General features: G+C 36.2%; 1 protein-coding gene across 4 annotated transcripts in view; it reads left to right on the forward strand.

Moving 5' to 3' along the window:
• Positions 1-27,544, forward strand: part of DMD (dystrophin) — a gene marked incomplete at both ends in the record, with an annotated part of 1,339,794 nt that overhangs the window by 1,025,600 nt on the left and 286,650 nt on the right. For all 4 annotated transcript variants that reach the window (XM_082008889.1, XM_082008891.1, XM_082008888.1 and 1 more), the window contains one exon: positions 21,426-21,637. In XM_082008889.1, the coding sequence (XP_081865015.1) occupies positions 21,426-21,637 (212 nt within the window). The remainder of the gene's footprint in view (positions 1-21,425; positions 21,638-27,544) is intronic.

The raw sequence follows: 27,544 nt of genomic DNA on the forward strand, positions 1-27,544 counted from the left end.
GTCACAGAGGAGCTGATAGACTCCATTATACCTAGTGCACTACCTCTTCCCAGGCTGACGCATAGGATCTCACACTTTGAGAAGTAAAAAGCTGAAAAGATGAGCTAATTTGTATGAGTATGTTGTTCATCGCCTTCTGCTATTAAGGTGCTAGCAAAAAACCCCAACACAATCATCTGGCCAATATCACTGAACAGACATATTATAAATACAAGATAGCTGCATTCTTGGTCATGGGACGGGTCAGCATGCCATCAACTGGAATTAAAACCCTGAAAATTCTGGCTTCTCTGCTAACATTGGTAACTCTTAGGTCATTCTGCTTGCAGAAATATGTATATTATGCTCATTAAAGTCTAACTTTGACTTATATTTAGAGCCATTATTTCCTTTGAAAAGTATTTATAAAAACGAACAAGGTAAACGTTATACAAAATCAGGAAAATCAGTAGACATTTATTAGAGAATCTCTATGAAGAACTACAAAAAAAGTCAATGATCATGAGATTATTTTTCAACAGAATTGTTATAGTATTGGATAGGTTTACTCTTTCTTTAGGAAATAAAGACAGAAATTAAACATAAACTCATACAATTGAATTCTTTCTTTTGAACCAGTCTTACTTCATTATCTGTATGAAATTGCAGCAGCTATACTATGGAAAAAGAACTTGGGTCTATAAAGTAAAGCTTATGTTATGATTACATAACGTTATACACAAATCTCTGTTTATTCTATGTAAATTATAGTTTGTTTACAACTTACACCTTAAAGAATATACAAGAATAATAATTACATTTAGTCTTGAGTAAAGGTTGGGGGAAAAAGCAAGATATCTCTCTGCTCTTTTAATGTTCTCTATAAAGCATTCTATTCTGACAGAACCATATGTTCTACAACAATGTTTTTCTCTACCTAATGCATCGCAACTCCAAAACACTTTGCTTTACTGCTGATGAAAATGTTGTTTCTTTAAATTGAATGAGTTTATAAGCAACTTGGAACGTAATAAAGTAATTAAACTTTGAAAATTCTTTTTATTTTCCATCAGTTCCTATGTATAGTATACATAAAACCAGTAACATGTCAATTTAGAAATATACTGAGAGATAATAAAAACAAATTTACAGTCTTAGAATCAGAAATACCAAAGTAATTACAAAAGCTGTGTTAGATCTTGATAGATCCTGGAAATGTAAGAAACTTTAAATAGCAGGCCTTCCTTCTGCTGTGTTCACACACATTCAATAGATAACAGTGGATAACCTTTCTGTGGTTTTACTTTGCCAGTAATTTACATCCCGATTTTGTAATGTGGTTTCTGGCTCTGTAAGCAATAGAGAGGAGGTATGAAAATGAATATTTATAGAACTCTATGAAGAGGTAGTCTCTTCCTGACCAAAGAATCTCCCTTTCAACATTATAAGAAGCTAAAGTAACACACATCTTTCTTCAGCTATTGTGTGAAATGTAGTGAACTCTCAAAATATCATTTGAGAGGTTAATTAAGTTCTATTACATTAAATACATGAATAATAGCAATAAATACAAGCATTTCAATGACGCCTGTTTTGATCAAGAATTACACATTAGGACCAAACAATTCCTTTTGAGATTTTACTTGGCAGTTTTTAACATCAAGTCCACAAATGTATGAATAATTTATAGAGGGTGTCTTCAATAGAGTTATTCAGGTTTTGTGGTTTGTTTTTTGTTTGTGGTTTTATTTTTTATTTCTTTTAAAGAAAAGCTGTATGTTATAATTGGTTATTAGGAGAGCTGCGCTTGAACTAAACTGAAAAGAGTCTGAGTGTCTCTGAGCCACTCCATAAAAATGCCTTTATTGAATAGTTTGCTGTATTTGACAGTTTTATGTCAAAATCACCAACTTGTCATCACTTTCACAGCAAAATGTATGGAAACTCCACAGTGAATTACAGCTGCACTGTTGTTCTCGACATCTTAATAAAATAGCGGTCTCCATTGTACTGCCATCCATGTGGTTTTCTGTTAGGGCTATTGAATACAAATTAAGAGTTTACCAATTGAAAAAACAAAATCACACAGTCTGGAACTTGTCATCCAGTAGTAAAACTCCTAGTTACCAAGACTGTAAAAGAAAAGTGTAAGAAAAAACTGTACTTGTACATAGTTATCTTCTTGATATTTTTAAGCTGAATTTTTTAATAAACCCCAGTATTCTATTCTCTGGATTCCATATATTTTTCAAAAACTTCTCAAGAACCTGAGTAATAGCTTTTCCTATGTCATAAAGTTTATTAATCCTCCTGATGTCCTACTTTAGAGCTGAAAACTTGTTTTTCCTATGACAACTCCATGCCATGGCAATGAAGGGAGAAACCATTTGTTGTTAAAGAAATAACAAGATAAAACTATAGCTCAGAAAGGGAGAGCATGTTACTTAGAAGAGTACCTTATTTGAAATCGCTTTCTTGGCGTAGATTTTCTGTTGCAATACTTGTAAGAAAGTTACGGAATGTTTTAAGAAGGAGTAAGAAGTTATTTTGGAACATGGGGGAGAGTTGCCTTTTAAGAACTGGAAATAACATGCCCCAGAAATGTCTGGGTAATCAGGGAATTACAGTTATATATCACTTCTCAGGCTATATATACTAGAAGTATATGGCTCAGGTGACAAAAGGGAATATCTAAACTGCCTACTTCAGGTGTTGTAGTGCTTCCAAAAAGGATGCAAGGGTACAAGGTGACTTTCCTCCATTTCTGGTTATATTCTTGAGTAAAAGTGGCACAGCTTTTTTGGCAGTCCCAAAACTGTTAAGCGTATTAGGTGATATCAGTGCTGATAGCTCGCTCAGATCTCATTTACCTTCTCAAGCCCATGAAGAGAGTTAGATAATTACTAAAATTTGTGTTGTGTGGTAATTCAGGTGGAACGTAGCTGGCTAGTTGTAGACCAGGTACTTTTAAATAGATAAGAACGTTCTCCTAGATTTTATGTTCCTAGAAATCAGTCTGTATTGAAGAACAGGCACCCTGGATTGCTGTGCCGGATAGAGACATTTAATTTTGCCCAAATCATGTAAAATTTTGTCATCTATCCTCCAAAAAAGCTAGGAGAGCAGAATGGTTGACCAAATCTCTCGTCAGGAAAATGATGCTAATTGTGAGCTTGTGAAGAGCCAAGATAAAGATCAGCGAGGAATGTAAAGCCATGGTGCAAGAAGAAAGCTTTCAGAAAGAGTGATATGTAAATAAATAAACTTTATTTTAAAGCCTTTAAATAATTTTGACTAGGGCCAGAAAACCAAAAAAACAAGCACCTTCAATAAGGAAAGCATGGTTTGGTAGGGGGATGCTTCACACTAACAGGTTATGCATTATTGTGTGATGTAGCCATGGGTACAAGAAGTTAACTGGTTGAAAGATTATTATATACCATCACCAGACAGAAGGAGAGCGTACTTCTCACTTTAAGCCTAGGGAAGGATTTGGTATGGTGCTGGGGGAGAGCTGGTGTTTCTGTCTGCTTTGTGTCTTTTTTTGACCTCTGTCGATCATCATTTTGGGACTGAGTTAATCAGTAGAGGTGGTTAGTCAGAATACAGACAAAAAAATTCGTCTAATTTATAGTGCCAAGAAATTTCAAGCCTATTTAATATTCTGCAATTTACTTTACTGTTCTTAAAATCTTTGGAGACTAAGGTGATAGAGGTGATTTTAGTAGAAGGGTCAAAGCATGTAAATCTTCAGCCCCCCTCAGCCTTCAAGCTACCTAGTCACCAATGAGGTGAAAGTAAGTGTTGCCCAGAATCATGAGCAGACATGAAATGACAGAAAGTTTTGTTTACAGACTGTCAACAGGGAGCTCCTTTCCCCAAATACTATGGTAAATCCTGTTAATAGTGTTGTTACGGGCATCTTTTCCTTCTTTTATGCTCCAGGCGACTTAAATGTTAACAGACTGGTTTTATGTAGCTCCCTGCCTTTGTTCTTAAAGTCTTCATGAAAATCTTTAATAGTCATAGAAATATGCATGCATATACCAATTTGAAGGAGTTTTCTTTTTTTCATTTTAACACGACCAACATCTCAGTAGGTTCAGAAAGAAGCAAATTTACTTGCAAAAGTGTTATAAGCAAAATATAAAGGGAAGGTAAGGACCTGCCACACAGGATGAGATTGCAGGTCCTACTCATTTAATCTGTTGTCTCTGAAATTCTTAGTACCATGTGCTTTGGAAGAATATTTAAGAATCCAATAGTATGCAAATGTAAAATAAATTAAGAGTATTTATTGAGATACAAAGTCTTTCTTTCATATCTTAAACAATTAGAGAACTATTAACATCTTTTTTTGAAATATTTAACTGCCTAAAACTGCCAAGAAATTAAAGTTCTTCAGGAAAGCAAGCACTGAGTTATTTTAGAGTTTTCAACATAACTAACAGTATCTAATGTGAGACTTCTTATTTACAGGGTCACAGCAAAAAAAGATGGTTTTAATTACATTGGATTTCCAATTTGGATTCAATTTCATTTTACAAATGTTGCCTAACTACTTTTTGCAGGAGTTCTCTTTGTGATTGTTGAGACTGTAATGCTGACATTCTTTATTACTGGACTTGATATCACATATCTGAATATAACATTTGTCAGAATAGATGTCAGCGATTGATTAGAAAGTAATTTGGATTTTGCATTTATTTTTATATCTGGGCAAGCAGACAGAATTTAATGAGTGGCTAGCACTTTTGGGAATCATGAGATTTTCGTAGATTTTTTATCTGATAGAAAACCCCTGAAGCACAGCAGTAGCCAGGAACTGTGCTGTAGTGCATCTGCTGCCATCCGTGTCAAAACGATTTAATCGATTTTTACAGTTACACATACTTGTTGCATTTTCATGTTTGTACTTCTGTGTATTTTATGGGTGATTTTGATAACATATAAAAACACTGAAAACCTAACCTTTCATTTTTACAGCCATGAAAACCATTTTAAAGATGCAGTGCAACATTATGAAAAGACACCTGAGCTACCTCCGAGACTAAAAGCGATAGGCCCTTGGCAGGGGGGTTTGCTTGGGGTGGCAGGACATGCCACGGGTGCCTCCTTCCAAGTGTGCGCCTCCCACCACTGTCCCCTTCCACGTGTCTCCTCCATTTTGTTTCTCCAAATACGCCTCTTCACACTTCTCCTTGCCTCTCTCCTTTTGTATTTCCTCACCAGCCTCCCGCTGTGCCTCCTGCCCCTGCCTGCTGCCACCCTGTCCCCAACACGTTTGGGCAGACACACCGCTGGCTCCTCTCCTTGGTGGGAGCTCTAGCAGGCCCCCACGGGTCTCAGAGCTGGCTGGAACCAGCTGCGACCTACACAGGCCGGCTCATTGCCTCCTCCCACCCAGGCACCCCACGGGCCCAGCCGGCCCCACTGCCCCAGGGAGGCAGCCGGGGGTGCGCTGCTGGTGCTGCCTGAGCTGTGGCAGCAGGTCAGGCGGCTGCCGGGCTCCCAGGCAGTGCGAGGCACACACAGAGCTCACGGGCTCTTTCCTGAAGGTCAGGAGGACTCCTAGAGGTGTATTTTCATCTGCCTTCCTCTACCTCCTCCATTTCCTCTCCTCCTCTCCCTGTCCTCTGTGTGGAAAATACTGGTCTACGTATTCAGCTTAACTCATTTCCGTGCTGCTTCTGCCCTTGTTGTTCTGTTTGCACCCTGGCGTTGCACTGGTCTTTCACTCCGGCTATGCCCTCCTGCTTACCTCCTCTTTCTAGGACTTGTCTTGGGAAAATTGCTCAGACCAGGGCTGTGTCTGTAGCATAGGTAATGCAGGAAAATGTATCGGGTTTAGAGACGGCTGTGCAGGCCTACTCAGAAGTGGTGTTGGTGTTTTCACGGCTTTGTACCGGAAGCGTCCCATTACTTTTCTGGTTGTAATGGGCAAGATTTGAAAAAAAAAAAATAGCCAAATAATAGTGTTTATATTTAGATGTTAACTTCTTCTCTTAGACTTCTCTTACCAGATTCTCAGATACTATTTGAGATATCTCTGAATTCTTAAGTTTAATAAACCCCCAGATGCTTGCAGCAGCAGAAACAGAGCAGGTCTGTGCCTCTGCCTGGCTCCTTTCCACTCAGAAACGCTGCCCACGCTTCCAGCACTGCACACCAGAAACATCTTGGAGAGGACTGAAAGGAACACTGCCATCAGCAATGAAGGTCTGTGCTCTGATGGCTACCCACACAGGGTGACTTTGGTCAGTGAGAAGTCACACATTGCTTTGAAAGTGATGGAAATGCTTTGTCCTCAGAGACAAAGTTGGGGAACGAGTAATCATGTTTTCATTTAGCTGGAACAGGACCTGGCATCCAAATGCTAATATAACCACTTGGAGCAGGGATTAATTTAGTTGCATCTTTTTAATCAGTAATTTTAATCAGTAAAAGAAGCAGCAAACTAAGGGTAACAAAAAATTCCAGGATATCAAGAGAAAACCTCATACACATGACTGAAAGTGGAGAGAGAATGTTTGCAAAGAGTGAGGCAGCCTGCTGGTAAGGCGGGCTACCACAACAAAGCAAGCGGGGTTTTTTATTCCTTCCTTGCAAATACATGATTTCATCCGAGGAACACTTGCCATTCTTCATTTTCCTTCCTAGCGGAAACCCCCTGCCAAACACTAAGCACTGACCTTTTTTTGCCTTTAGGGATCTGTGAAAATACAGTAAGAACAAACTTCTCGCATCATCAGAGCTGGGGATGACTTTGATTTAATTTCCAGATCTGTTACAGACTTTCTTTGCAATTCCAGAGAAGTTTTTTAATTTCTTATACTCAGTTCTTTACCTAGATAATGTGGGATAATATATCTTACCTCCCAGCATTTGCGTTCAGAAGACTAGGTTTTTTGACCTGTTTTGTTTGAATATGACAAACATAAGACTTTGCTGTTTTGGACAATGTTTCAAGGTAGTACTGTCATAGAAATAGTACCTTGCACAGAACATTGTAAATTTGACTAGAAGCAGGCATGTAAACAGTAAAAATATCCACTTTATTTTATTTTTATCCATGATGATACAAACAGAAGGGCTATGCTAGCTGTGTTGCAACAAATTCATCAAAATGGAAATAAATGGAAATAACAAAGAAGGAATTGTTCAGAAATGGAGTTTTCAAAATGTGCTCAAATTACTAGTCCACTGACGTTTCATCCAGCGTTTGATGGGCAACATATAATGTCCACAGTTATTTTAAAAACTGTGGCAGAAGAGTATATATTCATTTATGCCAGACCATAATTTTCTGTAGTAATTTCGGAGCAAACAGGAAACAAAGGTCCTGCTCTGCAGAGATTACAAGCTAAATTTAGATGCCGCATAATCAGTGATATCAGGAAAATGCAGATTTTAGTGTACATTGTGTCCCATCTGTTTTTCTAAAATGAATGCAATACAGAAAGAACGCATATTGGAACATACAGTTGTTCTCAGACAATCTAGTTAAGCATCCTGTAGTATGTTTGGCCTACAGATTTTACTTTGGCTATCCTCAATATAAATTTATCATGGTTTTAGTTTTGCTTGAGTTGAGAATAAACCAATAACAAAAAGAATGTTTTGCACAGTCCCAAAGATTCTTTGCAAGTCCAATCTGAGTAAATACCAGCTTAACCTGCATATGAGAGGTCCTAAGATTTTGGTGGGTGGTTGCACCAGCTGGTGGTTTCATTTTGTTATGTATACCAAATCATCATTATAGTGACTTATGAAATACTGTAGATAATTCAAAGAATTTATTTTTTTTACTGTTTTCAGGACCATAAGCATATGAAAATGCTCTCAGGCTTTTTAATTGTGTTTAGTGGATAGCAATGCTCACAGGATTGTGTCAGCCTTTATCATGATAGAGAGGAAGCAAAGGGAAAACAGCATAAAAATTCTGGAAATTTGATGCTCGTATTCCATATTCTATATTTTATATTTCATATTTCTTGTCAGCAGACCTATTGCATGATAGGTGAGACAGTGACCCATCAGAAAGTGATCTGGAGAACCCCTAGCTGAGTAACAGCAAAGGAGAATAGATGTTGAACAGTCTGATATGTGATGAGAAAGTGGTGGCATCTGGCCTTGGTGGAACATAGAACCTGAAACAGAATATTCAGAAAAGTTTTTATTTCATTATATTTTAATTCGATGGGAACCTGTGTACAGCAGTGGAAACACCTATGCCATGGAAGTTTTTCCTGGAGGTGTCAGACTGCGTTTATGTCTGCTTTATGTTCTTAAGCATAAAGCAAGTGCAGTATTCCAGATGAAGAGATGTAATAATTTTGCAGAAGCATTTCCATTATTATTATTCCCTCTGAATTTTTGCACTTTCAGCACTTGGCTTTCTTTACTGCAGCATTATGTTAGGATGGCAACAGTAACAGTTTAATCTGTTCACTGGGTACCTTTTCTTTGCTCCATTTTATATGTTTTCCTGCAAGCAGGATGTTGCGCTCTGTAGTAAAATATAGAATAGCATAGCATAGCATAGCATAGCTCATCTGGAAGGGACCTACAAAGATCATCTAGTCCAACTGCCCGACCACTTCAGGCATCACCAAAATTTAAAGCATATTATTAAGATCATTGTCCAAATGCCTCTTAAACACTGACAGGCATGGAGCATCAACCACCCCACTAGAAAGCCTGTTTGAGTCTTTGACCACCCTCTCTGTGAAGAAATGCTTCCTAATGTCAAGTCTAAACCCATGTAGTGTGTTAGATTCAAAATTTGCTGAGTTTCACCCATATCAGAACTCTACTTTGAAGTGCATTGGTTTGTCTAAAGTTGTTTAGTCCATTTAGTGTCTCATGAGTGCCATGAATGTTATTATCTGTGTTAGAGTACCAAAGAGAACATGAACAAAGAAGTACAAATGTCTCATCAAAACAAAAAAAAATCCTAAAATAAACCCAATCCCTTCTCAAACAAAAAAAAACCAGTAAAAGGCAAATTATTGTGTCTTTTCTCAGGATTGGTGTAATTTGCACTCTTTTTTTGTTGTTTTATTAGTCAGCTAAATTATTGGACTAAAATGACAGCTATGCTATAGTTTGTTGTTTGTGTTGGGTTTTTTTTGTTTTTCAATTTATGTACCTATAATTTAGTTATTAAGAAACAAATACATGTGTATGTCATACCAGGCTCCATAGCTTGGAACCCAGTTTCTGTGACATTGAGAACTAGTCCTGTAAATGAAAAATAGGGAAAAAAATGTTACTTTTTTCTTACATGTTCCTATGCTTGCAGAGCTGTGCTCCTTTAATGGTACAAATACCAGCATTTTTCTGATAGGCCCTTCATTTTCTGATCAGTGTTTAGTTAAAAAAAATAAATGTGGAGAGTATATCTACACAAAGAATGCTCAAAATGTTTGAGTCTCTTGGAAATTTCAAAAAAAAAAATTCTTCTGCAATGTATGTTACTTCCTTAGTTGACTCTGTTAGATATTTTCTTTGAAGTGTATAAGGTCATTTAAGTGTGAAATTTAAATATTTTCATTTAAATAGTTTATTTAAATATGAATATTTTTATTTCAACAAAGTCCCAATACTACTTGGACACATAAGTGGAGAGTACTCATTAAAAGAAGAAGAGAAAAAATTCATAAGAATTTGCTCACAAAAGAATCTCTGGGTTATTTTACAGCCTGTTTTTAAGTCCTGGAGTATTGCGTTTCAGGCAGTTAAGAATTTCAAGTGTTGGTAAGCTAAGATTGTCTTTCTCTGCACAAAAAGTATGGATTAACCAGTATCAGACTGACAGCATATTCTGGAGTGTGTAGAATATGGGTACAAACATGAGAGGGAAAACAGAATGGGGTGTAAGACATGTGGAAATGTCAATCTCAAGTAGAAGAAAAAATCCTGAGGAATTAACTTGCCTTTGGAAATAGTTCAATATTAATATAATTTTTCTAAAAGACTGTAATTGTAAATCTAGAAAAATATGGGGTTTTTTGTCTTGACCAGAAATACAGTCTTTAATTTACAGTCTTCTGATATCTGATGCTTTTCGTCTCTCAGGAAAATTATTGTAAGAGAAGTAACTATTTTACCCAGTCACAAGTACAATACATAATCTATTGTGTAAATGTTATTTTCTTTTGAGTCTATAAGCTTCTGTCTGTGCTGGAATTTCTTGTCAGCTGTCCCTGAAAAAATATCATGGAGGAAGCTGTATATCTGATATTTCACTGCATTATTGAGTACTGCATCCAGCTCTGGGGTCCCCAGTACCAGACAGACATGGACCTGTTAAAGCAGGTCCAGAGGAGGGCCGTGAGTGCTGGAGCACCTCTCCTATGAAGAGAGGCAGAAAGAGTTGTGGTTGTGCAGCCTGGAGAAGAGAAGGCTCTGGGGAGACCATATTGCAGACTTTCAATATAGAAAGGGGGCTCATAAGAAAGATGGAGAGATTTTTTATCAAGGCCTGTGGCAATAGGACATGGAGCAAAGGTTTTAAACTGCAAGAAGGTAGATTTAGGTTAGATATAAAAAAGAAACTCTTTATGATGAGGGGGGTGAGACACTGGACAGGTTGTCCCAAGAAGTTGTGGATGCCGCATCACTGGAAGTGTTCAAGGCCAAGTGGGATGGGGCTTTGAGCAACCCTGTCTAGTGGAAGGTATCCCTGCCCATGGCAGGGGAATTGGATTAGATGATCTTTAAAGGTCTCTTCCAACACAAACCATTCTATGAATCTGTGATTATGAAATTGCTAAATTCTAAATATAACAACTTTATACAGTTTTTTATTTCTATTGTGAAATAACAAATTTATTAACGCAGTTGAGATACAAAATGCCTGAAATTTATGCTTAAAGTTGAATATAGGAATATTTAAAAAAGAAACACTTTTACTTCTTTGCTTTGAAACCAGTTCTTGCTCATTTGGAAATTTTCTTTGCTTTCAAAGGCTAAAATTAAAGTCAAAGCTATGACGTTTTGATTTGACCCACTGTTTTTTTCTGATGCATGCATGGCTTTTTTTGGTTCACCCACTGAGCTAAGCTCAGTATTGCTGCCAGCACCCTGCTTTCTGTGACTGTTGCATAGGTGAGTGAACAGAGCTCTAGAGTTGTCCCTCAGCTGACCTCCAGTGAGAGGCACATGCCATGGAGGTACAGCAGTTGAATCATTGTGCAGATTTGGCATTGTTGGAAGATGCACAGCAAAAGATTTGCAATAGTCTGTGCTCATAATTCTCAGCCATGGAATACAGTAGAGAGCAAATGTAGCCCAGCAGATAGTTTCAGAGTTAAGACCAACAAATGGGAGCCACTGTGTTTCTTACCGACCATTGCACAAAGTGTGCCAGTTTACCCTTGTTGATGCAGGTTAATTAGTATTACAGTGGTAAGGATTGGGACCTTGAGAGTGACTGAAAACAAAAACAAGTCTCAGCCCAAACTCAGTAGGAGTTAGTAGACTGATGCCATTAAAAATATATGGTGTAAATATGAATGTATGATGGCAACATGAAGTTATGTGGTACTAAGAATTCTGAAATTCATTGCCTATATGCTTCATTAGGTCAGTAATGAATTTCACTCACTTCGGGACTTAAACTGGGAGACCTACCATTATGTTTTTCCATTAGTAAGTATGGAAGTTTGTGAAAGTGTTAGCATATGAAAGCTGATGTATTTTAGTAATGCTAATAGCATTCTTGTTTATGTTCAGAGAAAGTAGAATATCATTTCACTAATTTAATGTCCTGTTTTTAAATGCAGGCACAGACAAGTCATATTTCTTCTGAAAAAAAGCTTTTCTTAAATATTTTGCAGGTAGGCTGATTATTACAAATGCTGTCATCCATGAACAGAAATTAGATTCATAATTATAAATTATTTTCCTTCTAATAGCTTACGTAGCCATAATCCTAGAAAAACTATTAATGGACATTTGTGAAAATATAAATACTAAAATACCTACTCACTTCAAATTAATCCTTACATTCTTAAGAAAAGACAGAAATTAATGATTTTTTTCTGTTAAGTTCTTTGAAAACTTTTCTATAAATTTAAAACTGAAACATTGGATTACTTACCTATTCACTCATCCAGTTAATCGGATCAATCTTAATCCCGTGGCTTCAGTTTGGGTACCTGCTGTCAGTCTAAATATCATTTCTAAATCTAATGTAAGTCTTCATAATTATATGATGAATATTTAAGAATGTAGATAATTCAGTAATGCAGTAGCTATTTTCTACATGCAACAAAGGAAATTGAATAAAACAAACATTTTGATAGATTATTAAATAACTCCAAGCAAGGGAACTCTCTGTTTTTTCAGTTATTACAATGTCAGTACAAAGTTATATTTTGATATCATCCAAATATGGCAGCCTCTGCAGAAGTAAAAAATCTAGTTACTTTGTGGTGGCTTGTCCAAATGCATCCTGCTCATGGGGTCATGGAAGAATCACTGCTGACTCAGCATCCTGCCTGAGCAGTGGGACCGAACTGATCAGTGAGACTGACTGTGACAGTCCAGTTCTCCATAAATGTGCTGCTCTACTTCTTAAGGCTCTGATGTCAATAGAGAGGTATCAGAAGTTCATTCCCTAATCTGTCTATCCGTGTACCCAGTCAATACCTGTGTGTATATGCATTTTATTTGTTTCTCTAAGTTTCTAGCAAAACTACATTTAGGTTTGTTGCCTATTTCACACTAAATCCTGAAGAATTTATTTCTCTTTAGGCTAAGTGTTTATTTCTCACATTAATATTTTACAGATTGTATAACAATGCAAGGCAAATGCTCTTCCACATCATGCATACCATGATCTGTTCCTTTTTTCATTTAGTAAAAAAATGATCATGAAAACTTAATTTCAGAGATGATATTATATACATAAATACTTTTATAAAAACGTGACAAACTAGTAAATGCTTTCTGAAGGACCTGTTTTCCAAATCATAAGCTCTTGCATGCCCTTCTCAGTGCTCAGTTGTGGAAGTTGCTTTTTGCTTGTTGTAAGAAACGGATTTCGTTAGATGTGCTACCAGCTTAGTCTGGTCTCCAACTCCCACTCCGTATAGCAAGGTATAAAGCATGCTTCACAGTATTGAAGCATTATTCACTTGGTGCTTAGCAGAAACCACTTGACAGTTTTCAGTTCATTCTGTTTGATCTGACACTTCCAAAGGAACAGAGTGACCTTCATTAGTTTGATCCTATGGAAATGATTTTTAGATAAAAGAAAAACAGGCTTACCTTAGTGGAACAAAGCAAAATTAAATCATAGAGTTGCAATAGTTGGAAATAATTACCCCCAAAAGTATCAAACTACAAAATGAGATTATAAGCGTGTGTGTTTTTTAAAAAACATTTAAATCTGTTGAAATCTCTCTTATTGCCTAACTTTCTTAGCCTCTGAGAAACCAAGGAAGTTAACATTTGTCCTCCTAGGGTTTTTGTGCTTTGACAGGTCTTTCAGGTATATTTTCATTGCTCTTCATCACCCCAGAAAGACAACTGAAGGCTCTGAGCACTGCTTCTTCCTGGTTTCCTACATAATACCCTTTATCTGTTCTTAGAAACTAGAATATTGCACAATAGTATAGAGAATTACAGTTCTTTCCTTCTTCCCAAGTATTATTCATTCACTTGTTTATATGCAGCTTAATTTGTGTACATACTTTCTGTTTTGCCTATTTTCTTTTCTAAGCCATAGGCTTTTTTGAAACCTGTCATTACATGTTATGATATATATATGATAAGGAATAATCTTTCTATAAATACCTTGATAGAGTAATGGGGCATGAAAGCCGTATCTGACATCTTGCTGGCATAAATGACAGACTTCACATTAAGCTAGATATTCTAAGTTGTCACCCCACCATTAATTTTGGCTTTATTGGCTAAATCCTCTCATCACATTACTGAGCATCTAAGGAATGCATAAAATGTCTTAGATGACACATTATTAGTGTTTTCCCATATTTAGTTAAAGCATTGCAGTGTTGCCATTACTTTCTAAGGTCATCGCTTAATAAGTATGACTTTTATAAGCCTCTGAAAAAGGTTAAGAGAAATACTGCTTTACAAGAAAAGATAAAGGAGGACAGATGAATCATAAATTACTGCCTAAGTATCTGAGTAGGCTGGCTCCAACTGTTCCCTACTGCGCACTCTGTCCTATCCAGCTCCACTCCATAATGATAGCCTACAGGCAGCAGCTTAGTAGATGTTATAACTGTTCTTGTAACTCCTTAAGTACTTCAGCATTTTAAAAATAAATGTTTTATACTTATCCTCATTTGACTCTGCATCCACTATCCAAATGTTCTCCCTAGACCTCTCTCTCTCAGATTCACGATTGTTCCTAAGAACAGAGTCTGCATCCTTTTGTCAAGGGATGTTGTATGATAGACTTTAATAAAGTGATTCTTCCTTGAAGAATAAGACTCAAGTCAGACACCTCCTGTTCTGGAAGGCAGCAGAAGAGGAGGTAGAGCACGTTCAGCTAGAGGTAATTGACAAGTGGAGAATTTTGACTGAATCCTTGCCCTAGAAAAAAAAAAAATGTTAGTTTAGGTTTATTTGCTGAGAACAATACAATAACAAAAAGCAAGGTAACCACAAGATAAGACAAAGCTTAAATAATTTACCTGTGATTCCGCTCATGTGGCTTACAGAAAACTGAGCCAAACTTGGAAAACATCAAAAAGCCTTGCATGTAGTACATGGTGGTCAAGCCTTCATAATGGTCTTGTAGCCCTATGAAAAATACCTTTTTCCTCATAATTTGTTTATTCCTATTATGTGGAAAATTATACTGTTTAGTGGAAGAAAGGGAAAAGTGTAAAAAGATGCAGTAACCTAGTATGTTTCTGTTTAAATCTGTATTTTCTTGTTTCTCTATTATGCCTCTCAGAAAACCTGTTCACTGTTTAGTAAGACACATTTGAAATTTTTAGGGTTGGATAAACTAGTGTTCTATACAGCCACAAAAGTTTAAATAAATTAAATTTTATATGGATAAATGTATAGATTAGTTAAAAGCATATGAAGATGAAATATATAACAATTAGCTATCCAGAACATTAGAAGTGTATTACGGGGCTGCAACTCCAACAGAAATTAATCCAACCCAACAGACTACTCAAAGATGAAGCTTAATATGTGTATCTTTGTAAACAACTTTGTAAAGGACTTAAACTCTAGGGAGATGTAGGAGTAATCTCTAGGGAGATGAAGGAGTAATTTTCAGGATAGCATATAACTGAAAAAAATCTTGTATTGACAACTTTGAAGCTGTGGCAGTGTGCTTCCGGGGCGACCAAGGACAGTGTTGGGCTTGGGTTGTTTTTAACCTTTCCCTTCCCCAAATCTACAGTTTTTATGTTTTCAGCATTTTCTAGTATTACGACCTCTAGGCACCGTGTTTAGCTCTGCATACTACCATGCCCTGCTGTCTTCTACTTGTAGTGCTGGCTGGTACACGCACTGCCACATAAAGTGTTGTGCTTGCAGTCCTATGACTGTGCAAACCACATTCAGACCAGGGCTGCATCCAGTTCTGTAGCAAGGTTTTGTCAGTGCAGTACAACGACCTCACCCACCAATTTCTTAACCTGTTGTACTTAACATTGTCAACTGAAGTTGCTACAATTGGCAGAGGACGAAAAAGGTTTTCTGCCTTATACTTTCATTCTATTTACCAGCAACAGCTATTCTGTACAGCCATAGTGTTTAAAGGCTTCTCAGTACCCTAAGAATTAAGATCTCCATTACTCTTTTTTTCTTTCAATGCATTGGGTGTTGCATATTGCTGGGGGAGGTGGGGGGAACCCTAAGATTTTAGAGAAAAATATGAAACTATACATAAGTCATTTTTCAGAATTAGCTAAATTTCAAGCTCCATGTGTCTTTTCATCATGATCATTGTTGCAAGGTGTAAGTAAATGGAAACACTCATGCATATAAAACAATTTTCATTTTTCAGCTAAGGAATATCACCGCGTCAGTAGCTTCTTTTGGTAACATGAATTATTACTGTCCATAATTCTGCTGTTCTCCAGCTATATTCTGCAGCAGGTCAGACTGCATTAGTCCCTCTAGTCTTCAAATCTATGAACCTGCAGTGCAAAAATTATTTTCATAAAATGTCAATATATTGACAATAATGCTTTTGAAAAGCACCCTCCTACACAGCAAAATGAGTGCAGTTTATGCAGTTTGTTGGACAGGGAAAACGGAGGCTTTCTGTCTCACAAATTCTGTTACTATTCATTCTCTTGTTCACTTTTTTTGGAGTGTGTACTGGATCAATGGAATTATCAAACTGGCATGGAATGATTGCTTTTTTCAACTTTGCATAGGCTAAGTGTAACATACAGTAACATGAACATTATTTCTCCTGTGACTGACACCTTCTTCTAAGACTCCTTTTCTGTTGTTTCCACTGCTGTTATATTATAAACAGCAGAAAGTAAACTCTGTCAATGAAAAGGGTTACATGTGTCTTATCAATGATATGAACTCTTAACACAGAAGAGAATTATTTTTGTTTGAAGTTTCTTTGTTATATCTAGAGTATGAAAAAAAGTATAAAATGTTTGTTAGTAAACCAAACTGAATTCTTAAGCCAGCATTCTCCTTCCCTGAGTTTGTTCTTTCCTCAGTGTACTAAAACAATGATAACCAGATTGAAAAATAGTTATCTTGTATTTGATTGCTTTAAATGCATTTTTCTGCTTTGTTATTGCTTCTAATAACTTACTAAATATGCGGTCAGTTCAGCAGAATTTCTTTTGTCCATCTTAGTGATATAATCACTATTGAACAACTAGTGAGTGGTAGTGATGAAAAAGAGAAATTGAATAGCAAGCTCGAAATTACATACTGGAAGAATTTTACCATGCCCTAAATTATTCATTTAAGAGAGTTCAGTGTTGAACTGGGAGCCATGCTGGGACACTTTCCAGTAAGCAAGCGCAAAACTTGTGTAAGTGAAGTACAACGTGGATTTCTGCCTGGTGCACTGTGATTAGGAAATGGATGGGATTTTGGTTTCACTTCAGGAAATAACCTATTCTATGTGTTTTGCCTTTCTAATATTCGGTTTAGATTTTTTAATTTTCACATATTTTTGTGGTTTTATATTCAAATAAAACTAGTTAATGGCCACATAGATTGATAAAATTATTGTGAAGTATTTCTTTTCCTTAAGTCTATAAAGAAAATATCTTTTTTTTCCAGATTGCCCCTTTACAGATTGGTTGGTAAATAAATTCTATACTGAATAATTAAGAATCCTCTTGAGATAATTTACAATTACAATAAAGACATTGTGCTGTTTCCAAATTGGGGTAGGAGGGAAGAAAATTGGATACAAAGGGAGAGTGCCACAGTAAAAGTGAGATTAGGCTTTGAAATTGAGAAATCACAGGATTCAGCTGTAATGAACAATGTAAACTGAGGTACTTCAGAAACTACTGAACTATTGGGGAAAAAAGGCTTTTGTCATCATTACTAATTATATAAAATTATTATATTATATTATTATTATTATATTAATAGTGTACATGGAACCACATTGATTCTGTCTGTCTAGGCATTTTCAATGTGTAGTCATAACAGTATGTAGGTGCAATGGTATATAAAAGATAAAGATCAGAGTCTGATCTTAGTCATATGCTATTATAATCCAGAGTGCAGTAAGGACAATTGCATTACTTTTTCCTGGCAAAGCTTACTTTTTTCTGACATATTAAATCTTCTTACTTAGGTTTCAGGATATTTTGTAATCTTTGCAATAGCCTTTTGTCTGGTTTTGTTGGTTTTGTTTTTTTTTTAATTTATGGAATATTACTTATTTAAGGCCTTAAATTCAAGGTAGGAAGTAGTGAACAAATTTTATCTTTAGTTCTGCAAAAGTTGGGCAAATGATTTTCTGGAACTATTGCTTCACATGCCATTGATTCTTCTATTTTTCTGGTTTTGGAGCTCTGTTTCTTATTTTTAGGGCTGTCTTCCTGGTTCCAGGTAAGGGTGATTGGACTTTGGAAGAAATCCATTTTCCCTATGCTAAATCCCATATGTTCATTGTAACCTTAAGGATTTTATAAAGTCCTTATGACAGAAATAACCCTTCCAAGGCTATAGGCAGAGTATTAGCCTGAAAAAACTACAAAAGTTTGTACTGAGACTCCTGATTGTTATCTTATAAAACACCCTTAAATATTTTCATAAACCTATTCCTGTTAGTACCCAGAGAAAGCCTCTCATATGTGCCAATGCCCAGGTACAAAAGCCCCCATGATGTTCAGAATACTTTAAAAATTTAAATAATAAATATTTTTAAAATATTTATTAAAAATAAAAATTTAAAAATACTCATTAGCTGTAGGTGAGGGGTTCATGGGTTGCTGGGATCAGTTCTGACACAATATATACTCAAATTGGATTTTCTGAACCTTTTTGTTTGGCATAAATCTGTAAGTGGTATTCACCTTTCCTTCTGTGGGAAACATCCCACTAAAGAGTACCCACAGGAAGAAAATGCACCCGTAAGAGGCACTGATTTACACTGTGATTTTCAGTACATTTTGGAAGCGAATTCTCATTTTTTAAACATTAGAGGCTTGGGGTTTTTTCTTATTCAAAAATCAATCTATAGTCTGCATTCAAATGTGAGCATCGTTTAGAAGATATAAACTTACAGTAATGAAGGTTAGACTGGTTAGATTACCTAGTAACTTCCTGAACCCTTCAATTCCAATCTGTAATAAAGCAAAACTATTACGCATATTATTTTTTAAGTGTCCATGCCAGAAGTTTTTCTCTTCCCTTTTTGAGGGAGATAACCCAACTGTTTTCATGAGGAAATGTGTTTCATAGATTTGGATCTTGCGTATCCAAAGTCACTTGTGTAAATGGGCTCCTGAGATGTCCTGAATACAGCTTTCATTATGCAGACTCATTCCCCTCTTGGCTGGGAGAATTGGTCGTCACAGAATCCCACGACTGTGGTATGTGATGAAAATCTCAGTCTTGCTGAGAAAAGCACAGTCCCTAGAGAAGGACTGCTAATATGTCTGTCTTAGATACAAACCTCATGAGACATTATGGAACAGATCCATCTATAAATATTTTGATTTTTGTTGATAAGAAATATCAGTGTTTCTTACTAAAAGTAGCTATTACAAAGAATTAATATAGTTGTAGACCCAGTTTTCTTTTGAAGCAGTTCTGCAACAGAGTTTTCATTCATCTGTTAATCCCATCCTCCCCCAACACCACCACCAAACCAACAAACAAACAAACTTACAATAAAACAAAAATAGGTGGGATTTTTGTAGTTTTGTTCATGGACAGCTGATATAAAACTGTTTCATAATGGTTCCTGACCCTGGAACATTCATTTCTAGTTTTCCATCATTATAAGGAAGACAGGGCCAAACTTCTTAGCAGAGCCTGTAGTGATAGGACAAGGGGTAACACTTTTAAACTAAAAGAGGGGAGATTCAGACTAGGTATAAGGAAGAAATGTTTCACAATGAGGCTGGTGGAACACTGGCACAGGTTGCCCAGAGAGGTGGTGGATGCCCCATCCCTGGAAACATTCCAGGTCAGGCTGGACGGGGCTCTGAGCGACCTGATCTAGTTGAAGATGCCCCTGTTCATTGCAGGGGGGTTGGACTAGATGGCCTTTAAGGGTCCTTATCAGTCAGCCCAAACTCTTCTATGATTCTAAGAGTCTATGATAAACAAGCTATTATATTTTTGTCAACTATATACCCAAATCTCCAAGTTGCCAGAAATCAAAAGATAACACACTGAATGTCTCGGAGTCTAAGTGAGAAGGGGCTTGAGCAGTTATTTGCAAGAAGTAGGTAACAGCTATTGCAAATATGCCAGCAACACTGTGGAAGGTGTTTTGGCAGTATTTGTCCCCTAGTCCTCCAGCACAACCCTTGAGCCACATGCTGTAGCCATAGCACAGAGATTTTACGTGAGCACCCTTCCTGTAGACCATAATCGCTTTGTTGTTTCAAGTATACCCTAAAGCTTACATCAGAAATCCTCATCCAGATAGAGCACAGAAATTAGTTGTTTTGTGACCTTTGTATACGGCTTTTCTAGAATGAGGAGTTAGATTAGCTTCAGATTAAATGTAAGTATTTGGGCCTTAGGCTATCCTTGCTTTGCTCTGATTGTGCTTTGTGTTTTCCAGCTCTGTTTATTCAGTTCTTTTTGCATTTTCTTCGACTTGAACATGCAGCTACCTGTGCTTACTCAAAGTTTTTCTCCCTAGGCTTGAGCAGGGGATGTTGAAAGGTTTTCTTCTCTTTCTCTAAACCTCAGCTGAGTCCATGGAAAGATCTTTATCCCTTCTTCTGGAAAAAGGAAGAGCATTGATAGGTAGAAGTCTCCTTTACCTGCTGAAGCATTCCTCATCCCTTTAGTCATTAACCATTCTGGAATCAACCCTGCAGTCAGAGCTGCAGTGTTGGAACTACCGCTCAATGATAATTTCAATTGTTTTCTGAGTACTCTAGGAATCTCTATTCCCTTCCCTAGAAGGCCTGTGAATTTTCAATGTAGTGAGGCAGTCTTCAAGAAAATTTTGAGAATGTATTTTGTGCTGACTAACCTCAGGAAATTTAAAATATATATATATAAAATGCCTATTTCTTCATGCAGTGCACAGGTTTTATTGTTTGTGGAGTTTTGGTTTCTTGTTTTGTTTTGGGGTGTTTTTTTCAAACTTCAGCTGCTTGGATGGCTGGATCTCCTGATATTTTTATGCTACAATGGATGAGTCTCATGCTGGATGCTAGCCAACACTTATTATCAGTGATTTTAGTGATTATTAAGTTTCCAGGAATCACATTTCTTTCAAAAAGTGGATAAAGCTAATCATTATTTTATAATTAACATGAACGTGAGAAAGTTCTTTAACCTTTGCTGTCTGCTAACATTTGCCTTAATGAAATAAGAAAGTATAGCCATTAATTATATCAGGCAATAAATCTTTAACTAATATTATTGAAGTCCCTAAAGGACTTGTTCTTCAGAAAATATTAAACTTTGTGTTGTTTTGGTAAGAATAAAACATTATTGCTGATGCTTTTTCTCAAACGTGATCCTGTTTCATAATGCTTTTTGAGGCATGAACCTGGCATTTCTGGCTGCATATGCATCAAAACACATGCTGTGTACTTTAGTGTCGTACTGTGTAGCCCAGAACAGTTTACCTGTTCTTCTCTCTTAAAATAAACTCAATTGCAATTGCAGTTTAAAAGTGCAAGAGCTCTCCAATATAATGAGTTCTAGAAAGATGTAAACATTATCTTTTACTCCCTTAAAAAAATAGATATAAATAAAAGTCTTTTAAGTGATTCAGCTTTTGTTTTTCCTTTGTGTTTCACCAGTTGAAAAGATACAGAGCCAGTGGGATGAAGTGCATGGACACCTCCAAAGCCGGAGACAGCAGCTTCATGAGATGTTAAAGGATTCAACACAGTGGCTAGAAGCTAAACAAGAAGCTGAGCAGGTTCTTGAACAAGCAAAAGCTAAACTTGAGTCATGGAAAGAAATTTCCTACACCGTGGAAGCCTTGAAAAAGCAGAACACTGAGCTTAAGGTCACTAATGAGAATTAAAATATTTCTGCTTGAGTTAATTAGATTGGTAAAGAAAGTGTCCTCTAACTATTGGCAGAGTACATGGAGAACAACATCTTTATCCCTTTTTTCCCAGAAAAATTAGAAAGAAATTAAATTACAATGTCTAAAATGTGTGTCACATAATCCTTCAATGAAATTGGTCTTAACTTATCAGTCATAACAAATAGCTGGCTGATTTTGCAGGAAGAATACCTACCTTTTCAGCACAAGTATTTCTCATCTTTTCTGTATAACAGCCTCAGCTGCACTGGTACTGCAGACTGGGCAATCTTGTAGTATTGACGTGTCTGTCTGCAGTGATAATGAAGCTGTATAGGTTGTCTGGAAGTAGTTAAGAAACGGGAAAAAAGCCCATAAAATCCCATATGGAGTTATTTTGAAAATCAAGCGGTGTAGATTTGCCACAAGATAATCTCACTGGATTCAACCTTGGCAGGATTATTCACTGCAAAAAAACCTGAAATGGCTGCTCCTGTGATCTTAGCACACATGTTGTTTCATTTGAGGTGCTAAAATGTGTACCATAGTTAACTTATGTAGTTGAGCTATACCACAAGTAGCAATGAAAATACGCCCTAACTGTTGCATCCGTTTTTAAGTTTCTTGTTATGGAAATAGTCATACTTTGGCGACAGTTGTCATGAATAAATTTTGAGAACAGCTATTTCAGATTAATAATTTCTCATTTTCCGGCTGGGGAAAAACAAGATTGAAACTAACCGATTGATCAGCCTTTTAAAGTGAGTCCTGCCTCCATGTTAATGGAACATTACATTTTAGTTATTTGGGAAAATAGTTACTCAAATATTTTCTGATATGTTCTCCTCTCCTGCGCACCAGATTTTGATTTTTTTAAACTCCTACCTCTCAGCTGTTTGATTAAAGTTTGTGGACTTAGAACAGTCTAACTTGCACAGTTGAATGGTAATGAACTGCTGTGAAGAATATTGGGATGAGATCCTCATCAGCTGGTTTTGCTGCCAGAGAAAGTGTGTACAACTGCATGATTGCTCTTCAGCTATCTCCACCATCAGCTAGTCCCTGCCTTTCTGATATTTAGAAGTAGATACAAAATCTGTTGGGTTTTTTTGTTTGGTTGGTCAATTGGGTTTTTCTGCTTGCCTGTAAGAAGCATAAAAATGTTCATCAGCCCATTGTTTTAGGGATGAGGTGTGGTTAAGTTTTCTCATTTTAGATTATAGTATAAGGGTCACTGTTTGGGAAGGGTGGATTATAGTAAACAAGGGCAATCACTCACTAATGTATTGGAAAAAGTTATAGATTACACTACTGTCATTCAATGTAGAGGACTCCCACTTGTCAGTCTTTCTGCAGATAGAGAGTTCTGGCTTCTGCCCAGCGTTTGGTTTTAAAAAAAACCCCAAACTTCAACAGCTCTGCAAAGATTCTATTAACAAAAAAACAGTTCTGTGCAAAAACAGTCTTACATCATTGTGTTGGAGTGTCTTATGTCTCAAACACAAACTACTTAACTAGGAAAATAATTGAAAATATAGTTTTAGAAAAAGATTTTATGTCAAATTTTTTACAACGGATGAGGTTTAGATGAAGATCATCGAAGAGTGTATGCTTTTTGAAAAAATTATGGGGTTTTTTGGATCAACATTCTCCAAGGAGACAAATAAGAGTATGCCCTTCTCCTCCTCCATCTCCCAAGTTATAGAGAAAGTATACTTACTTGTAGAATGTATCTCTATGTATAAACAGAGTTTTTGAAAGGATACCTGCAGATTCTTTTCACTCATTCTTTAAAAGAGATGAAGCACTTGGGCTATCAGTATCTTCAGCCATTCCCGTACTAGTCTGGATTCAGTGTGATGTGTTGTGTCAAGTTACAAACATTAGTCTATAATTATAATTTCAGTGTCACAGCTAGTCCATCTTAATTTGCTGTGCCCTCCTGATGGTATGAACATCAACAACCTCTACTGTTCCAGGGTTGTTTAGTTTCACTCATTAGGTTTTGCTTAGCCTTTCTCCCACAAGTCTGGAAGAAATTCACCTCTGTCTTAAAGAATGTATATGTGTGTGGGGGTGTCTTTTCTTATTTCTTACTTTTTTTCTCTTTCTTTTGTGCCAGCCTTCCTAGAGGAATTATCTTTGTCTGCCAGTAATCCCTATTGTGTCAAATCCCTCATGAAAGGATCTCAGTTGTGACAGCATCAGCTGTTGTGTTCATGCTTGAGATAAGGGGTCATGAATTCTAATAAAAATTGAATATTTTTTTTCAATTTAGCAGCTTTATATTTCTTCTGTGTAGCGTTATCTAAACTGAAGGCCCTAGAAATACATCAAGTCCTCAAAATAAATGCTTTCCAGGCTTCTGTGCCAAACACATATATTTTGATGTATTCCCTTGAATATGTAGAGTAAGTATGCTGTCTTTTTCCTTGCTGTTAGACTGATGAAAATCACAGAATCATAGAATAGTTCGGGTTGGAAGGGACCTTTAAAGGTCATCTAGTTCAACCCCCCCTGTAAAGAGCAGGGACATCTTCAACTAGATCAGATTGCTGTCAATTCTATTCATTTGTACTGAGGGAAAGAGAGAGGTCAGTGTGAGTCCTAAATAAATTTTTCAGACATATTCAACTTGTCAGCTTTGTATCTCAGCACAGCTTCATGTGAGAAAGTAGTCACCAATGATTTGATTGTTAAACATTATAGGCCTGCCTAAAGACAGCTGAGTCAATACAAAAGTTCCCCTCTGCTCTAAGTGAACTTTTAACCAGTTAATGCTTTATGCATCCTTACACACAAGTAAATGGTAAGCTCAGCAATACCAGTCTTTTGATTATTTACTTTTTTTACAATGCCAGGATAAAATAAAAATCTGCAACTGTCTTGTATTTGGCCAATGATGTTTGTAATAAATTTTTACACATTTGTTTCTGACATTTAAAACAAAGGTGACCAAGTACCATAAAGCTGATAATTAAAAATATTATTGCTTTGAATCAGAAATAAATTCAGATATAATTTGCTGAGGATTGCAGATTTTTTTCATTCTATTTTTTTAATTTTATATTTGAGAACTAAATTCTGAGTACTGGGGTTAGATACAGTGAATCAGACTATGGCTTTCTGGCCAGTGAGAGTCTTTATCCATTAAAACCCTGTTTGTTATTGTTCATCAAGGGGTGATTTCAGATGGTTAATTCACTGTATTTATAGGTGTATAAATAGGACATAGTCACTCTTTGGCTCCTTTCTGTCACCAAGTCATCTGAACATAAGTTAGTGTAAAATTAGTCTCTTCTTAATATGATAATGAGCTTACATTAAAAAAAAAACAAGCTCTGCTAGGATTGCCCATTCACTTCTTGGCTCCTTTTTTTGATAAGGGCTAGTGAAGCATCTCTTCTTCCTCTGTATCAATTTAGCTGGGATGGCCAAAGTGAAGAGGAGGAAGGAAGGAGACAAGGTTTCCTTCCTCTCCTTCATTGACCACCTATTTCTTGTTCATCTAAATAGGAGATTAAATAGCAGCCTGATTACATCCCTCTCTTACATTACATTACATTGCTCTGTTGGGACTCACGAGGCCAGGCAACTTTCCACTGGCATAGGCTGGGGGATGAACTTTATGCCTTGAATTTGTGGATAAAACTGAGGCTATCTTCCTTGCCTTTCTCTTCTTCCTGCAGGAGGGTAAATTACTAAGTACTCTTTCGCCATTCCCTGTGTACCAATATAGGATGACGTACAGTCTCAGCATTTTGTGGATTTTTATTATTCCAGGGCTGACAGTGTACTCTTTGATTTTAGTAAAACAATTAACAATGAAATTAAAGTTATAGACTATGATGCAGGTGATGAAATAGAATTCCTTGATAAAAAAAAATAATTCTTTAAGTATGTAAATAAAACATGCTATAGATATACAGCAAAAGGACAGAAAGACAGCCTGATTTTCCAGATTTGTGATATATACATCTGCTCAGTTTGGGAATTTACATGCTTAGAATTGGATGATGCTGTGTATCCATATTACTATATTTGAACTTCTATGCATCATTTATTTTCTTTCACTGGGCAATCCTGGGATAGAATAAAGCCCAGTTCTAATTTCCTTACTTGTTTTTAATCAAGGATCCTTAATTACACAGACTTTCTTCTTAATAACATCAACTAGTATCTTCTAATGAAAAGTTAAAAATAAATTTATACCTGAGTAACATGACAAATACACAACCATAACTCTTTAAGCCTTTTAATAAACTCAGCAAATTCCAGTGATGACACAGACAGAACAAAGAGAATGCTTTAAAAAATGTCAAAATGAAATTAAGGTAATGAAACATTTTATTTTTTAAAAAATTAACATGTTCTTAAGTAGCTAAAAGGTAAATGAGACCTAAAAATATAAAAGGGAAAAGAGGAAAAAAAGTGCCAAGAATTTAATTCTAAAATATTCATTATAGTCATGTAAGAAAAGAGTTAATGGGCCTCTGGTAGGACAAAGAGTTAAAACATTCATCACAACACTTTGTTCTCAGCGTCTCTCAGTGTGCACACAGAGCAAAGTTGAAGCAAGGCATGCACTCCTCAAAGTTGTTGAAAAATTACATACCAATTTCCAATACAGTAGAAAATACAAATTCTTTCTGTTGGAAAGGCTCTCTATATTCATCATTTCTTTCCTAAGTGATGATCTAGTATTGTAATGTCAGGAAGTTAGTAGATTAATGTTGAAGTTAATGGTGAGAACAACACTTTTGGAAATAGCCTTGTAATGGATCTTTCATATTTTTATTATAAAACTGGGTTTGGAAGGTTTTATAAGGTTGTTTATATTCACGTGGGACTGGGCCAAAAGAACTTATTTTCAAAATAAAATTTACAGGCCATTAATTTACAATATAGACAAAATTTTATGGTAACTTTTCTATATAATGCAGTAAACAGTCAGTCTGCTGTGATTCTTTGGTTGGAAAAGGGTAACTGTATGCATGCTTAATTTTAAACAAATGAAAGGTTCAGTTATACTTCCAAAAATGTAAATGTAAATTAAAATGTGAATGTAAAGATGGATAGACCTAAGGGTGTAATAGACACTTGCTATAAAAGATCTACAAAACTAAAATTACAATTACTGTACTATTTATTTATTTATTTATTGTTTTCTATGTCTTATTATGTTTCTGTGAATATTAATATTTCTGTATTTATAGTATATAATTCTGGCAGGAAAGGAGCTCAACTGGCAGACTTTTTCCAAAACAACGACCTGCCTATATCTTTGAAGGAATGGTAGTGGTTTTCCACAAAATGGTCACCTCTCCTGACTACATCTCCATAGATGTAGTTTGTAGACTTGTTTGTTCCCTTAACACAGGGAAATTGGGTTGCTGTCTTATACCTGAGGTTATTTATCTGCTGCACAGTAATTGGGCAATCTGCCCTCTCATAAAGGAATAACTTTTCTTCACAGACATTTCCTGATTTGTGTATTAAAACACAGGAATAAAGACAGTTAAACCTTTCTGGTTTGTTTTTGTCAGTAGGTTCTAATGTTTACATGCAACTTACTGTGTCTGTTTACAGATACAAACTTTTTTCTTCTACTTGCATTGTCCCTTTGATTGACTAGTTATAGTCTTTGCCCAGTACAAGTCCACCACAGATAATCTTTGTTCTTTCATTTTGTTGTTACACATTATGGATTAAATATGCAACTTCAGTGCATTTATATGGAAATTTGCTCTGAGAAAAAGACTAAAAAGAAAGATGGAGGGGAGCTGGCTGCTGGCTGAATGAGTATTCCAGACTTCCCGGCTTGTTTCTGTAGTGAGACAGCTGGCTCAGGTGGAGAGGAGAGGGAAGAGGAGAAGAGAAGAAAAA

This window comes from Phaethon aethereus, assembly GCF_964289735.1.
Source record: "Phaethon aethereus genome assembly, chromosome: 1".
NCBI lineage: Eukaryota > Metazoa > Chordata > Aves > Phaethontiformes > Phaethontidae > Phaethon > Phaethon aethereus.